This window comes from Protopterus annectens, chromosome 12.part0 (genome assembly GCF_019279795.1).
Source record: "Protopterus annectens isolate FY-2018-M chromosome 12.part0, PAN1.0, whole genome shotgun sequence".
Classification (NCBI taxonomy): domain Eukaryota; kingdom Metazoa; phylum Chordata; order Ceratodontiformes; family Protopteridae; genus Protopterus; species Protopterus annectens.
Window position 1 is genome coordinate 191,922,232 of NC_056746.1, and position 15,777 is coordinate 191,938,008.

At 44.6% G+C, this 15,777-nt stretch overlaps 1 protein-coding gene across 1 annotated transcript in view; it reads left to right on the top strand.

The window, feature by feature from the left end:
- The window catches only part of PLK1 (polo like kinase 1), a 592,954-nt gene that overhangs the window by 293,416 nt on the left and 283,761 nt on the right, over positions 1-15,777 (top strand). Inside the window, exon 10 of the mRNA XM_044089232.1 lies at positions 11,888-12,052. Coding sequence (XP_043945167.1) covers positions 11,888-12,052 — 165 coding nt within the window. The remainder of the gene's footprint in view (positions 1-11,887; positions 12,053-15,777) is intronic.

Here is a 15,777-nt window from a genome sequence, read left to right on the forward strand (position 1 = left end):
CTAGGTTCAACAAGTGCACTAGGCGGAGTTCACCCTTCATTATTTTGGCAAAAAATTTAATTATATCATGTTGTCGGATACACCCGACTCCAGTTTTAAGCAAAAGACGCAAAGACAAGGACTGACATCAGAGGTCTGCACAGAGTACTGAGACCACGCTTAGGCAGACTACCGGTTCTCAGCGAGGCGCCTATGCAGCCCCTGACTACCGATGAAACTATTTTACTGGTGACTTCAGTACCCGAGGTCGCAGGCTCCTCGGTCTCCATTGCCACTGCAGATACCGACGCCATTTTTGGCGGGGAAACCGAAAATCTAGTGAGGCCTGCCATTTCTGAAGGCGTCTTCAGGCCTACCACCTTCTCTATTAAATCCCTCACTAAATCTTAAGCTGCCATGAAAACTAAAAAAACAGGGTCCTTAGACCTCCTCTCAAGGCCCCATGCCTAAAAAACAGATGCTTAAAATGGCTGAGGATTTGATAACTCTCATTAGGGGTTCTCAACCCCCCTCTGACAAAAGACCCAGACTGGAGGAAGACTACCCTTCCTCAGACTAGGCTTCTATTACCTCAGACCATTCTGAGGACCAAGATTATGCCTATTCCCCTTTTGAAGACTGATGCTGAGGAGTCTATTCCCTCGGTCTCCCCCACTGAGGACTACTCTTTTGGGGAAACCCTGCATACATTGAGGGAGCACTTCCACTAGGAAGGCCAAGATTACTCAGATTCCAAGAAAAGGCTCAGGGAATTTCTACTGCTCCCCCAGCATAGGCCCCTGGCTATCCCTCCTGTTCATTTTGGATGATGTGTACGCAGAAGCCGGTCTTAATCCAGATTGTTTACCTCCAGCCCCTGTTAAACCAGACTGGTATTACCGGGTTCCTGATTCTCACCAGTTCCTTTATAAAAGCCATACTGCTGACCCAGAAACAATTTCACAGGGTCCCAAGGGAATAAAGGCCTCTACTGCTAAAAACGCTTTACCTTCAGAGAGATTCCATAGCCATTAGAAAGGTGGGGGAAAAAGGTGTATACATCTGCCACTTTAACCATGAGGGCATTAAACTGTCAATTTCATATGTTAAAATACCAACAGTTTTTGTTATCTCAGCTGAAAAGCAAAATGACACAAACAGAACAACCAGATTTGAAAGAGTTGCAGGATTTGTTGCATGGAGCAGAGCAAGTGGGCAAACATACCTTGCAGTGTGGTTTTGTTGCTTTAGAGGCCTCATGTAGAGCTGCTGTCCCGGGGTCTGTCATACGTAGACATGCTTTGCTCAAAGAACAAACCTTACCAGATCATGTCAAAGCAAAGTTATTAGATGCACCACTTCAAAAAGATGTATTGTTTGGTGTTAAAGCTGAGGAGGTACTAAAGAAAATGGAGGAAAAAGCGAAATCTATGCAAACAGTGAAAGATTTCTTGCAGGTGCAACCTCCACACTTCAGCAGAAACTGGCCTTCAAAAAATTGGTCCTTTCCAGCCACGGACAGACCTCAAAGGGGCAGATACGGACACCCAAGGGGTAGAGGACAACCTCAAGGATCTTGCAGAGCTAGACAGTGGCAAGCACCAACCCCAAGAGGTGGAGAAGATAGATCAGTCATTTAGAAAACTGACACAATGACTTCCCCCTATGCCTGCCAAACAAAGCTATAATGGCAGCACCTTTGGGCGGAAAACTGGCATTATTTTCAAAAAACTGGCACATTGTTACAAAAGACAAATGGATTCTGGACATTATAGACAGAGGCTACAAGTTCCACTTTCACACCCTTCCAAAAATGAGAGGCTTGCCAAATCTGCCACAAAATCAATGGGCAGAGGCACAAAGACAAATTTCCGCTCCCATGGATATGAGAGCAATTCAAGAGGTACCTGCAAAAGAACAAGGTCAAGGTTTTTATTCCAGACTATCAAGGTTTTTATTCCAGACTATTTTTGGTACCAAGGAAGGACAAAGATTGGAGACCCATCTTAGACCTATCCATCCTGAACACATATCTATAGGTGCCAAAATTCAAGATGCTCACATTACAGCAGCTTCTTCCCATGCTAGGCAAGGAGTCTTGCCTGGTAACGTTGGACCTCAAGGAGGCATACGTGCATGTCCCTATCAGACAAGATTGCAGAAGATACCTCGGATTTCTTGCAGGTTCAACCCATTACCAATTCTCTGCATTGCCCTTTGGCTTATCTACTGCGCCCAGAGTGTTTATGAAATGCCTGGCATCAGTAATTGCCTTCTGCAGACAACAAGGAATACAAATCTACCCATATCTGGACGACTGCCTGATCCAAGTGGACAGCAAGGACATTCTATTGCAGCATCTGGCGTTTGTAATAAAACTGTTAAACTACCTGGGATACACAGTGAACAAAAAGAAATCAAAACTAATACCTTCTCAACAGATGGCCTACCTCACGCCAGACAAGGGCAACTGTCTCAATACTTCAACAAAATGGCAACTTTCACCAGACTAACTGCAAGGAAAGTCCTGCAGGCTCTGGGATTCATGGCATCTTGCATCCTACTAATACCATGTGCAAAGCTGCATATGAGGAAACTACAATGGTACCTAAAAAACTTATGGTCTCAACACAGCCACAGCTTGGAAACCAATTATACCACTCATTCCATGCCTTCAAAAGGAATTTTTGTGGTGGGCTCAAGCATGCCAAAGAAACACAGGTCTCCCTTTCTGTTTACCTCAAGCAACTCGAATCATCACAACGGACCCCTCAGAATACGCCTGGGGAGCACACATGGCAGATCAGTGCATTCAGGGGAAATGGTCCCAAAAAGAGAAGCACCTACACATCAACCAAAAGGAGATGCTAGCCATGCAAAATGCTCTTATGACCTTCAAAGACCTACTGCATCCAGGCCAGCTATTAATAAGGACAGACAACACCACAGTCATGTGGTACATAAACAGGGGGGAACTCATTCATACCCCCTGTGCAGGCAAGCCATGACCCTGTGGAACACAGCACTGGAATTGCAAATTCAACTACAGGCACAATTCCTGCCAGGGAAGGAAAACACACTGGCAGACAACTTAAGCAGATATATGACAGACCCACATGAATGGAAGTTGCATCCTCAAGTCTTCTCAAAGATAACTCTGGCATGGGGACTGCCAGACATAGATCTATTTGCTACCCACAGAAATTACCAGTTGGAAAAATTCTGTTCAAGGACCTATCGTCCACAGGCCTGGAAATTGGACGCACTCTCTTTCAATTGGACAACATTGACAGTATATGCCTTCCCGCCTCTTCCTCTACTGACCAAAGTTCTATTAAAAGCCAGAGCAGAGAGGCCACAAATGATTCTCATTGCTCCAGACTGGCCATGACAGCACTGGTATCCTCTCCTAAAGAGCCTGACACACTCACCACCATGGATCCTACCTGTAGTTCCTCTTTTGTCCCAGCACAACTACAAAACCCTTCAAAGCCAGCTCAAAACCCTAAATCTAGCTGCATGGAGAATACCTTAATTTCCCAACAGACTCTATTCTCCAAGGAGGTACAGCATGTCATCTTGGAGGCCAGAAGACCCTCCTACTAGAAAAGCCTACTCTGCCAAATGGAAACAATTTTGTTCCTGGAATCAAGAAAAGGGCCAGAATCCTTGGGTAATATACCTCAAAATTTACAGTACCTAGCTGAGATGTTAAACAGTGGCCTTTCCTTCTCCTCCATCAAGATCCACACTTCAGCCATTTCTGCACAATACAGATCCTCCTTTATTCTCACATCCTCTATTAAGGCAGTTCCTCAGAGGGGCAAAAAATATAAAACCCCCACGGAAACCACCAGTCCCAGCTTGGGACCTCAACTTCGTATTGGAAAAGCTGACCCTGCCTCCCTTTGAGCCGGCTTCTTCAACAGAGCTACAATACCTGTCATGGAAAACAGCCTTCCTTCTGGCTATTACCTCAGCACGCAGGGTTTCAGAGCTACAGGCCCTCGTGGCTGTGCAACCATTCATCATTTTCCATCAAGACAGAGTTTCCTTACGAACCAAGCCTACCTTCATGCCAAAGGTAGTATCCAGTGTAGCTTTGAATCAGACTATTCATTTACCTACCTTTTATCCAAATCCACAGAACAAAGGGGAGAGACTACTACATTCCTTGGACATTCACAGACAACTTCGTTATTACTTGGACAGAACAAAGTCATTCAGGAAATCTGAGCAGCTCTTTGTGTCCTATGCTACAGGTGTTCAAGGAAAGGCTATTTCCAAACAGGCAATTTCAAAATGGATAGCCCCCTGCATACACTTTTTTGTTATTCATTTCATGGGAAATCTGTGCCTGTATACATCAGATCCCACTCCACCAGGGCTACAGCTACCTCTGCAGCTTTCCTCAGGGGGGTCCATACCAAGGACATTCTGGAAGCAGCTACTTGGAGTTCAGTTCACACTTTCTCCAAGCGCTACCACCTTCCACTATTCTCAAAATCTAGAGCGGGCTTTGCCACAGCAGTACTGCAGGGCATCCTAGCCCCTCCTAGTTCCACTTTGTGCCTACCACCCTTACTTAGCTTTGGGATTCTACCCATCTGTAATGACTGCAGCTGTATGCACGATGAAGATATTACAGTTTTGTACCTACCATAAATGTAGATGTTAGAGTGCTCATACAGCTGCAGTCCAGGTTACCTTCCCTCCATCCCCTCTTAGGACAGGCCTGATGACAAACACCTTTATCATACAACCTATTTTGGGGTATGCTTTTATGGTGTATTTGCTTGCAACTACTGTTTTTGATTTATCTACATTGCATGTTTGCATAATATTATGTTTTGCCTTCCTTCTGGGGGCACCTGACATCTGGGGCAAGAAAAACTGAAGAAAATTGCGTCTGCTGCCTCTTTATACCCCTGCCGCACTGACGTCAGGGAAGAAGCGACGACAACCGACGCCGGACCCAGACTTTGGAATTCGGCTGACAGAGGACCCGCCTGACAGCAGGATAACCCATCTGTAATGACTGCACCTGTATGAGCACTCTAACATCTACATTTATGGTAGGTACAAAACTGTACTTTTGCCTCCCCCAGAACTACCAATTGGACAAATTCTGCACAAGAACTCCCCACAAACAAGTTTGGAAAGTGGATGCTCTGTCCTTCAGCTGAAAAAAATCTATCAATTTATGCCTTTCCTCCTTTGCCGCTCCTCGCCAAAGTACTACTAAAGATCAAACAGGACAAACCAAGGATGATACTGATTGCACCAGACTGGCCAAGCAAACACTGGTGGTACCCCCTCTTGTGCAGTGTATCACAGCTAGTCCCATGGCACCTGCCTCAGATCCCTACGCCGCTGTCAGAGTCTGCACCCCCCAGTTTCAAACCCTGAACCTGGCAGCCTGGCTAATTACCTCATGTCTCTGTTACCATCCCTCAGTAAACAAGTGTTGGATGTCATTTTGGAGGCAAGGAGGCATAGTACTAGAAAATCCTATGCTGATAAATGGAAAAGATTCTGTGCCTGGAACCAGACTCCAGGGATGGCCATAGCAGCGCTCAATTTACCTCAGATTCTTCAATGCTTAACTGAGATGCTTCACAAGGGCCTTTCCTTTTCCTCCTCCAAAATTCACGCCTCAGCAGTTTCAGCTCATTATAGCACAGAACCACACCCCTCTTTCTCACCCACTGCTCAAGCAGCCTCTCAGAGGGGCCAAAAACTTAAGACCACCCAGAAGAGCCCCAACTCCAGCCTGGGACCTTAACTTTGTATTGGAAAAACTCTCTGCCTCCTTTTGAGCCAGCTGCAAGTGTGGAGTTAAAATTCCTTTCTTGGAAAACAGCTTTCCTTTTAGCAATCACTTCAGCATGAAGGGTATCTGAATTACAGGCCCTTATGGCAGTGGAGCCTTTAATCATCTTTCATGCAGACAGGGTGTCCCTCAGGACCAATCCCTCCTTCATGCCCAAGGTGGGTATCCAGTGTGGCTCTTAATCAGTCCATTCATTTGCCAACCTTCTTTTCTAATCCACAGAACAAAGGGGAACGGATACTGCGCTCCTTAGATGTGCACAGACAACTTAGATTTTGCTTGGACAGGACTAAACCTCTCAGGAAATCTGAACAGCTGCTGGTGGCATTTGCTGCAGGGGCAGAGGGGAAGGCTATTTCAAAGCAAACCATTTCAAAATGGATAGGCCATTGCATTCATTTCTGCTAAAAGCACCATGGAAAACCTATCCCACAGGGGATTAGACCCCATTAAACCAGGGCTGCATCTGCCTCTGCCTCTACAGCCTTTCTCAGAGGTGTCCCTACCAGAGACATCCTAGAAGCTGCTACCTGGAGTTCTGTACATACTTTCACCAAGCATTACCCTTTGCCAATTTTCTCTAAATCCAGACCTGGCTTTGCCACTGCAGTCTTGCAGGGCCTTATAGCTGGCCCTAATGCTATCTAAATTTCTGCTCCCATCCTTAGCTTTGAGAATCTACCCAAATGTGATGACTGCAGCAGTGAATACACTATAACATCTACATTTATGGCAAGTGTACACAACTGTACTTTCTCAGCCCTCTACCTCGTGGGTGTCTCCACCTTTCGACCAGCTCCTGGGTGTAGTCATTCGAAAAGCATGGAGCCAGTTCAGAGGGGCCCAACAAATTCATTACAGCTCCAGAAGACAGTGTTTGACCAAATGTGTCCCAGTAGATGCTATGGTGGTGACTGACCGGCAGGAAGGAATTAGCTGAAACTTCTGCATCTGTCCGTCTGCTGAATAAGGAGTCCCGAATGATGGACAGATACAGGAAGCAAATGTTCTCTTCAGCAGCGTTTACCCTTAGGTTGCTGAATTATTTATCCCATTTCCCTCTTCAGAGGGATCTCCTCAAGAGTGGTAGGAGAGATGCCCTCCAAAGTACTACAGCTGCGAGGGTATCGGGCAAGATAAGCTCTCCGCTTGTGACCTTAACCTCAACTCCTCCATGGGCCTCATTTCTTATGTGGCCGATAGAGCGAGCAGGACAGCAGGCACATGAATAGCTTTGTAGAGACATTCCTGGATGTGGCTGAGTTTGCTGAACCCTTAAAGTCTTCCTTTATTGATGCCCCGTTTGTTGGCTGGCCCTTGTTCGGGCCAAAGGTGAAAGGAGACTCTCATCAAGAGCAAGCAAGACGGCAAGACTCTGGCTGCCATGGGAGTACATTTCTCTGTACCTACTGGACCTTATCCTAAAGGTCAGAAGGGCAGAAAAATGTGGTTCTGAAAATCCAAAGGAGCCTTGCAAGATGCTCGAGGTTATTTTTCCCCCAGAGCCAGAGGAGGAAATGAGGGAAGACATCGCCCTCACAGCAGAGGGGGTCCGCAGAATCAGTGTGACAAGACATTCTCTGGTAGAACCTTCCAGCACTCCTGAAAGAAGGCCTGCCTGTCCACCTGTGGAGGCAGCTGGGGGGGGGGGGGAGATTATCAGTGTAGCCAAAATCCTGGCTAAACGTAGGTACAGTCCATCATATCCAAGGAATACCACATTCCTTTCTGCCTTCCACCCCTTCCGTCAAAGATCATCCCAGACATACCACCCAGTAAAAGGAATCAAGCAACCCTAGAAATTCAAAGGTTACTAGAAAAGTCATCCAAGAAGTCCCCGCAGACCAAATCTGATCCGGAATTTACTCTAGGTTCTTTTTAATTCCAAAAAAGACAAAGGACTGGAGACCAGTTTTGGATCTCAGCAGAATGAACAAATCTGTAAAGAAAACAAAGTTCCGGATGGTAACACTGCAGTCTATACTCCCCTTTCTGGGACAAGACAGCTGAGAAGTCCTTTTTCAACGGAGGTCTGGGGAGAAAAGCTCCAAATTTACAATTATGATATAACAAAAGCAATTAAAACTGCAGAAAATACTTAATTCTTACAAGACAAAAACAATAGATATATGAAAATAAATATTAACACGAGGTTACATAATGCAATACAGATTCATAGGTTGGTACTAGGCTTTCGGCCTTAGGGGACTATACAAGCCTAGCCATAACAATTCCCTGGCTGTTTCTTCCCACACTAATTCCCGATGATATTGAAAGTTGCAGTTAGGCAGGACATCTACTATTGAAATTTGCTCAAAGATGCTAGATTAGGTTATAAAAGGCAGTTGAACTAGTTAAGGAAAGGTTAGACTGAACTTGAGAGGAAAAGTAGAGGGCAGCAGATTTGTCATTTGGATGGGAGGAATGTTGGGGGAGAGCGAGTACAGTGGCAATTCGTGACATTTGAAATACTGTTTGGTGGCTGCCTTAAATTGTTTAGGATGTGTGAGGTTCCTGATTTTTAGTGGGAGCACCCAGATTTGGTCTTGGGTTTATAGATATGTAGAAGGTCTTGTGTAGAGCTCTGGAGAGGGTCTAGTAGGAGAATAGTGGGAGATGAGGGAGGATAGAGTCTGACAGTAGGAAGGCTGGAATAAGAGTCTGGATGATCTGGAGCTAAAGAGAGGAGAAGCAGGTGAGGTAGTTTTGAGCCAGTTTAGGTGTTTTAGAGAAGAGAGTGTGTTAGTTTGATCTGATAGTTAAGGGAGGGTGGTATTCCAGAGGTTTGGCTATGGAGAGAGACTATAGGCCAGCTAGTCCGCTAGGACGATGCAGTGTGTGAAGTTTTTATTTTCTGAACCGAGATCTTCGATATGTAGCTTTGGAATATTGTATTAGGAGCTGGGCAGGCCATGGGTCTATGAATGATCTTGTGTGCCATTTTAAGTTGAGGTAAGGTATTGGGGAGGGGGTCAGGTTAGTGTTTGTGGGGTATACAGTAATGTCTGGAATATTTTGCATCAGTGGAAAAATTTGCAATTATATTGTAGCAAGCTTCTGCCTTAGGACAAGGATCTGTCGGTGGTGAACATTTTCTCTAACCCACAGTTGTCTTTTGGCTTTTTCCCGGTTGGGGGTTGCCGCAGTGGAACTCTGGTCCACTAATGATTGGCAGTAGATTTTCATGGATGCTGAAGTGCCAGCTCAATGTTCAACCTTCAACGAAGGCACGTCTATTTACGCATGTCTTTCGAACGCCCACCCAACCGCGGGGAAGACATGCAGACTCCACACAAAAGGCACTCCCCACACTCCAGCTGAGAATCTAACTGGGAGAGTTTCCTATATATAAATATTTTGGCTGGAAGACCTGTTTTAGTTCACAGGTCCATGGTGTGAGAGCAGTCTTAACAGAAGCCACAGAAGTCTTTTGTGGTTTAACAGCTGACGCCTTCTCTGGCTTGGCTTTTGCTACAGACTGTAATCCCACTGAATCTCTTGCAGGAGTACTACAGCAGATCCAAGTTTGCCGGGAAGACTACTTCCATTACCTCCAGATACACTATACCAAGTGGAAGATGTCCATTTGGGCAGTGCATAATCCCCCGTTTCCCCAGTACGCAAGTTAGCACATTATCCTGACCTTTCTCAAGACAATTATCTGAGTCTGTTTCTGTTATTACATGTTAAATTTGTCGCAGCTGTTTCATCTCATGTTGAGTGTAAGGTTGCTCCATATCCTTTGGTTAGACAGCTTAGAAAAGGGTCCTTGACATACCTCTCAACTGTCCAGATTTTTGTTTCTTATATTTTTGGTCTGTTGTGGTTCATAGGTAGGTAGTAGGCTACTGGACCTAGGGCCTATATAAGCCAAGCCAAAAAGGTACTCTGGCTTTCGCCACCCAAGAAAATTATTTTCCTGTGCCCCTGTCCAGCAGAGCCCCAGAGGTGATCCCTGGGGTGAATTTTCTATTTCCCATCCAATGAAGATTTTTTTTTGGAGTGCTATTGAGGAGCTTTGTTTGATATCGATAGGTAGTTTGTTCGAGTATGGGAAGTCTCTGGGACAGCTATCCCTCCAGCATGTTTTGTTGGGTGCAGGTCCCTAGAGCGTGTAGCTCGGAAGGTTTGGGATTTCTTTAAGTGGAGCATGTCCAACAGCTCTGGGTTTCATATAGCTTTGTATGTTAAGCAGTGATCGCCTCGGAGTAGGCGATATGTGACTGAGTAAAGCTGGAGTTTTTTGACTGTCTGAGTAGGGCATCTGAGGCCGGTAATCCTGTTTGTGAGATGTTTCTGCGGCCTTTCCAGTTGTAGATATCTTGTGAGGTACATACCAAAAGGGACGTTGTACTCTATAATGGGTCTGAGTGATGAGTAGAGGGGAACAGTGACCTTTTATTTTTCTTTTTTTTACCCCCCCCCCCCCCCCCCCCGATGAAAACCCTTTTCTGGTAAATCACTGGCAAATATTGAGGGTTAAAGTCAGAAAATAACAGACATTTGAATTTGATTTCATACCCTGCAGAAAATTCTTGTTGATGCAAAACCTATAATACTAATAAATTTTCCAAGTTTATAAGAGCAATATTTAAAAATTGTTCCTATTTTTGGTCCTTTGTCCCCCTCATGATTGATGGCTTTGACCAGATTTCTTGCTGCAAGACATTGAGAGGTTGATTGGATAGCTTCAAAGTTAATGCCATGGTAAACTTTTTCTGGTGGTCATCTCTTTTAACAGAATCTTGGGGGGGGGGGGACTGGAACCTTATTTGTATGGAAACATACCCAGTCTTCTACAAGGTTTGTGTGTCCCATAGAACAGTCTCTCATTTTCTTTCAGTGATGTTAAAATTGTCCATAATACTGTCAAGTTTCCTGTATTCACTGTGGCAGAATCTTGGGAAGGATCTGGCCCTACACACCCTGGGCATGCTCTACCATTTCACTTTCTACCTGAAATCTGCATGAATTCATAACAAAATGGCTTTTAATGCATCTCCCCTTCTAGAGGAACAGAAGTATCTGTTATGAAGTAAACTCTTGCATAGGTTGTCAGCTGCATTATTTTTGTCATCAGGTAATGGAACCATCTGTTATGTTGCAAAAGGCCACACCAGTAGAGTGGCATGTTTCTGTGCTTGCTTCAGAAATGTCTTCATGAACATTGTCCAGGAGTAGCTTGGTCATTTTTTTCTCACCCCCAAGTGTTAGTCATTTTGAGCCTTTAACAGTTTTCTTTTTTGTTTTGCTTTTTTCAGTTGTAGACTCTCCAAGAAGTGTTACTGATGACAGATTATTCTTGCCATTCCAATTGATCTGTGAAAAATCCCTTCTCTGAGACTTGCAATTTTCCCCTCTCCACCTGTTTGGATGGCATCATGCAGTGGCTCCTGTTCTTTAATCTGGTCAAAATATTTAAATGTCTGGCGATTTTTATGTAGGTTGTGCCAAATCTGCCCCCCCCCCCCCCAAATAAAATCTGGTGTTGACATCTTTCGAAAATTTGTAAACTGCAAAATGACATCTTTTGGTAGCTTAACATTGCAGCCAAGGCTTTCTGGGCACCTGATCTAACAACCAAGTACTGCTCTGACATTGCTTTCGTCAGTGTTTCTCAGAAGGCTTTAGGTTGTGATTTTTCCGTCAGTAATCATTGAAAATTTATGACTAGAAAGCACAAGTGCAAGATGGTTACTGGCAAGCTGAGAATCTGGCATAAAGACTGAAAGGGAAATAGGGAATTAAACCCAAGTAAGCTTGTACATTTTCATTAATTTCTCTATTGTACAAGTTCTGAACCAACTTTTTTGATCTGGCATTTTGTGAAGATGCTGTGCCAGTTGCCCTAATTGCTTATGTCGATTCATGTCATTTGAAGATGTCTGATTGTAATGCATGTAAAAATCCAAGTCTGTCTGATACCTCCAGTGTGTTGCATTCAGTTGTATTCTGTAAATACTGTGACAGATTTGGATTTGCTTAGTCATTCTGTAGTAAAAAAAAAAATAAGTTTTGACAGTGCTAAACTTCTGTACATTCCGCCATCTAACTGGATTTTTCTCTCCAATACAGCACCTGGAAGCCCATCATCAGGTGATAAGGTATTTGGGAAACAAGAGGATGACGCAGCATTAAAGGAAGCACGGGAGGCTGATGACTGCTACCTGTCTGATCTGTTGGAGCAGCTGCTCAGTATTCTGTCAGCCAAGCCATCTGAGAGACCTGTTATTAGGCAAGGTAAAAGTGCACACTTTAAAAGATGGGAATATTTTGCAAGGAACAATTTGCAAAATGTGGCAGGAGTGAATCATTTGCTTTCATGTTGTTGGTATTTCTGTACTTTAAAGTGCATAGAGTGTACTTTATTTTGGGTTATTTTAAAGAGAATGATGGGCATTTCTAATGCCATTAAAGTATGAGTTTAGTCTGTGATGTAAAAGGTTAATCATTAGATGCAATATTCTTACACCTGAAACCATAGAAACTTGTACTTGTTCCTGCAGTTCACTGCACTGTCACTTCTCTGTTTCTTTCCCCATCTCTGACTGAAGCAAATGCCAACAGTTTCTTGTTAAATGAGTGGAAATAGGAATAAATTGGAGAGAGCGTGTTGACTTTTCCTGTTATCAAACACGTCAGTGGCTTGGCAGTTTTACTTCCTTGCAGGTGCTGTTGTATGTAGAATGATTAATACCTAGGGAAAAAGTGGAAAGTTACAATCTTGGCTAGGATTTTAAGCCCAAGGAGGGGCTTTCTTTCAAGTCATGGATATGAATTTTACCTATCTGATTTTAAAGTGCTAATTTCTTTTTTTGGAGAGGAAGGATTTAGAAGTGCCAACAGTCTGGAGAGTGATTATATGTGAGGTGATTGTGCTTCGTGATCTAAAGGAAGTAAGCAATAAGTCATGGATGTTTGGGGAATGCATGGGTGATGCTGATGTACATCTGATGTATTATTAGCAGGGTATGGTTTATGATGTCCTTCAGATCATGACCTTATCCCAGACACTGTTTAGACCTTTAAGGAATGCATTTAGGAGCCATTGTATACATAATAGATGTTTTTCGTGTTTCACTGTTGCAGTCATCACACTTGGGTTATCTGCCTGCAGGTAGCCCTCAGTCGGCTCGAATACCAGAGTCTTGGGATTTCTGCGTCGGATGCTGTTGCCTCTTCCATGATGTCAGGGGTATAAAACATGCAGCCGACACCATTACATCAACTTTTCTTGCTATGCGGGAGCCCGAAGCAGAAGCAGTTCGCAAATGCCGGTTGGCCCGCTACCTGAAATTTTCGTTTTTAGAGTTTCAAACCTGAAGTCTTCTAAAGCTAAATACCATATTGGGGATCCTTTTTTCTTGCTCTAACCATTGTCAGAAAAAGTTAAGTTGTCTTGCCTATAGAAAGCCAAATACCTCTGAGATTTTCATTCTTACTGCGTCACTTGTTTAGGCCCAGACCACAAAGTTCCTCTCTGTCTGATGTTCTTCGTTCCCCATTGCTGCAGTCCTTACTATTGGGTATAGTCCGCTGTCCAGTCGGCCCGAATACCAGAGTATAAGGCTGACGTCGGTCAGGGCGCATTAGACTGACGTCAGTACGTCAGGGTACTAATGCGCATGACCGACGTCATATCCTCAGTCTTTTTTGCCGCATGGTCCGATGCAGAAGCAGTTTTGCGAGTGCAGGTTGGCGTTCTGAAATATTTCCGAAACCGGAGTTTCAGACCGAAGCAGAGTTGGCTAAGTACCCCGTTGGGGAACATTTTGGTTTTTTCTTGCCTCAGTATGTAACCGGATGTCAGAAAAAGTGAATAACTGTATTTCTTGTGGGAAACAGATACCTCATAGGGATTACCATACCTTGTGTATACCTTGTTTAGGGCCTGAGCACGACGTTGTTGGTTGCCGCTCTTGTGCTAGGTTTAACAAACGCACTATTAAGAGGAGGTTAGACTGTGCCAGGTTAGTGTTTGGGAAGCGTTGCAATTATAAAATGCCGTCGGATGTTCCGACGCCCGCTTCGTCCAAGAAGCGCAAGGACAAAACAGCGAAGCCTAGGGTTGATGAACCGGGAGTCCCGGACGTTGGTTCTTTAGAAGGCTCAGTGGAGCCAGAGGTTTTGCCAGGAGTTTCCATGGAGTCTCAGGCAGAAACTTTACTGTTACAGGATGTGCCTTCTCAGGAGGTAGGCCAGGCTGAGGGGGCTTCTCAGGTAACTGTTCTTCCCTCTCTTCCCAAGGTAGTTAGAGCCTCTCCTTCTGTTGCTAAAACTTCTTTGAGAGGTAGGCCAAGTTCAGCTTCAGTGGGGGCTTCTCCTAGCATTTCGGGTTCTGTACCTAAGAAACATATGCTTAAAATGGCAGAAGATTTGATTACTATGATTAGAGGTTCTATGCCCCCTCCTGATAAGAGGCCTAGGGTGGAACCGGAGTTTGATAGTTTTGAACAGTGTTCAGAGGCTTCTGAGTCTTCTGCGGAAGATTTGCAGGAGTATCCTACTTATTCTGATTCAGATGTGGATGATTCCACTCCTACAGCTTCTCCTCCTGAGGATTTCTCATTTTCAGAGACTCTGCATTCCATGAGGGAGCACTTTAAATGGGAAGGCCAGGATTACTCTGATTCAGGAAAAGGCTTAGGGAATTCTTGTTTTTACCCCAGCATAGGCCCTTAGCTATACCTCCTGTGTTGAATGTGGTGGAAGATGTTTTTGCAGAGGCTTCCCTGAACCCTGATTCTTTGCCTCCTGCTCCTGTTAAACCTGATAGGTATTATAGGGTGCCCGAAGCTCATAAGTATTTGTTTAAGAGTCCTAGGGCGGACCCAGAAACTGTTTCTCAGGGGCCTAAAGGTGTTAAGGCCTCTGTGGTTAAAAATCCTGTTCCCACTGATAAAGAGGCTAGGGCTTTGGATAGGTGGGGAAAGAAAGTGTATACTTCCACTCTAGCCATGAGAGCGTTGAATTGTCAGTTTCACATGCTAAAATATCAAAATTATCTCCTTTCACAATTGAAATCTAAGGTGGATGCTTTGGCGGAAGGTATTGAGTGTAAAGAGTTGCTGGATTTGGTTCATGTGTCTGAACAAGTGGGTAAGCACTCTTTGCAATGTGGTTTTGATGCTGTACAGGCCTCCTCGAGGGTGGCTGCCACTAGTTCTGTTCTTCGCAGGCATGCCTGGTTGAGGGATCAGAATTTAGCTGAGCATGTTAAGACAAGGATTTTGGATGCTCCTTTACAGTCTGATGTGTTGTTTGGTTCGCCTGTGGAAGCAGTTTTAAAGAAAATGGAGGACAAAGCTAAGTCTATGCAAACTGTTAAAGATTTTTTGCAGGTGCAGCCACCGAAGTTTAGTAGAAATTGGCCTGCTAAGGGGTGGACATATCCTGCTTATGATTCCCAGTCTAGGGGTACGTCTAGACGTGGTAGGGGCAGGGCTCAAGGTTCTTTTAGGCCTAGAACAGGGAGTTCACCTGCTCAGACTTCTGGTGAGGGCAGGGGTCAGTCCTTTCGTAAACAGACCCAATGACCTGCTTTTTCAGCTGCCAGTAGATTCTCGTCTGGCAGCTCCTTTGGGAGGAAGATTGTCTCTCTTCAAAGAAAATTGGGATTTAATTACTCAAGACAGATGGGTGTTGGATATCATTCACCACGGTTACAGATTTTATTTCCATACCATGCCCCTTTTCAAAGGCATGCCAGACGTTCCTCCTCCACAAAGAAAAGAGGCTCACAAGCAAGTTTCTCAGTTACTCCAGATGGGGGCCATTCAGCCAGTCCCTGTATCAGAGAGGGGCCTAGGATTTTATTCTCGCCTGTTCCTAGTACCAAAGAAGGGGAACACGTGGAGACCAATTTTGGATTTATCCCTCCTCAACACTTATCTGGACATTCCCAAGTTCAAGATGTTGACGTTACAACAGCTTTTACTTCTGCTGGGCAAAGATCACTGGATGGT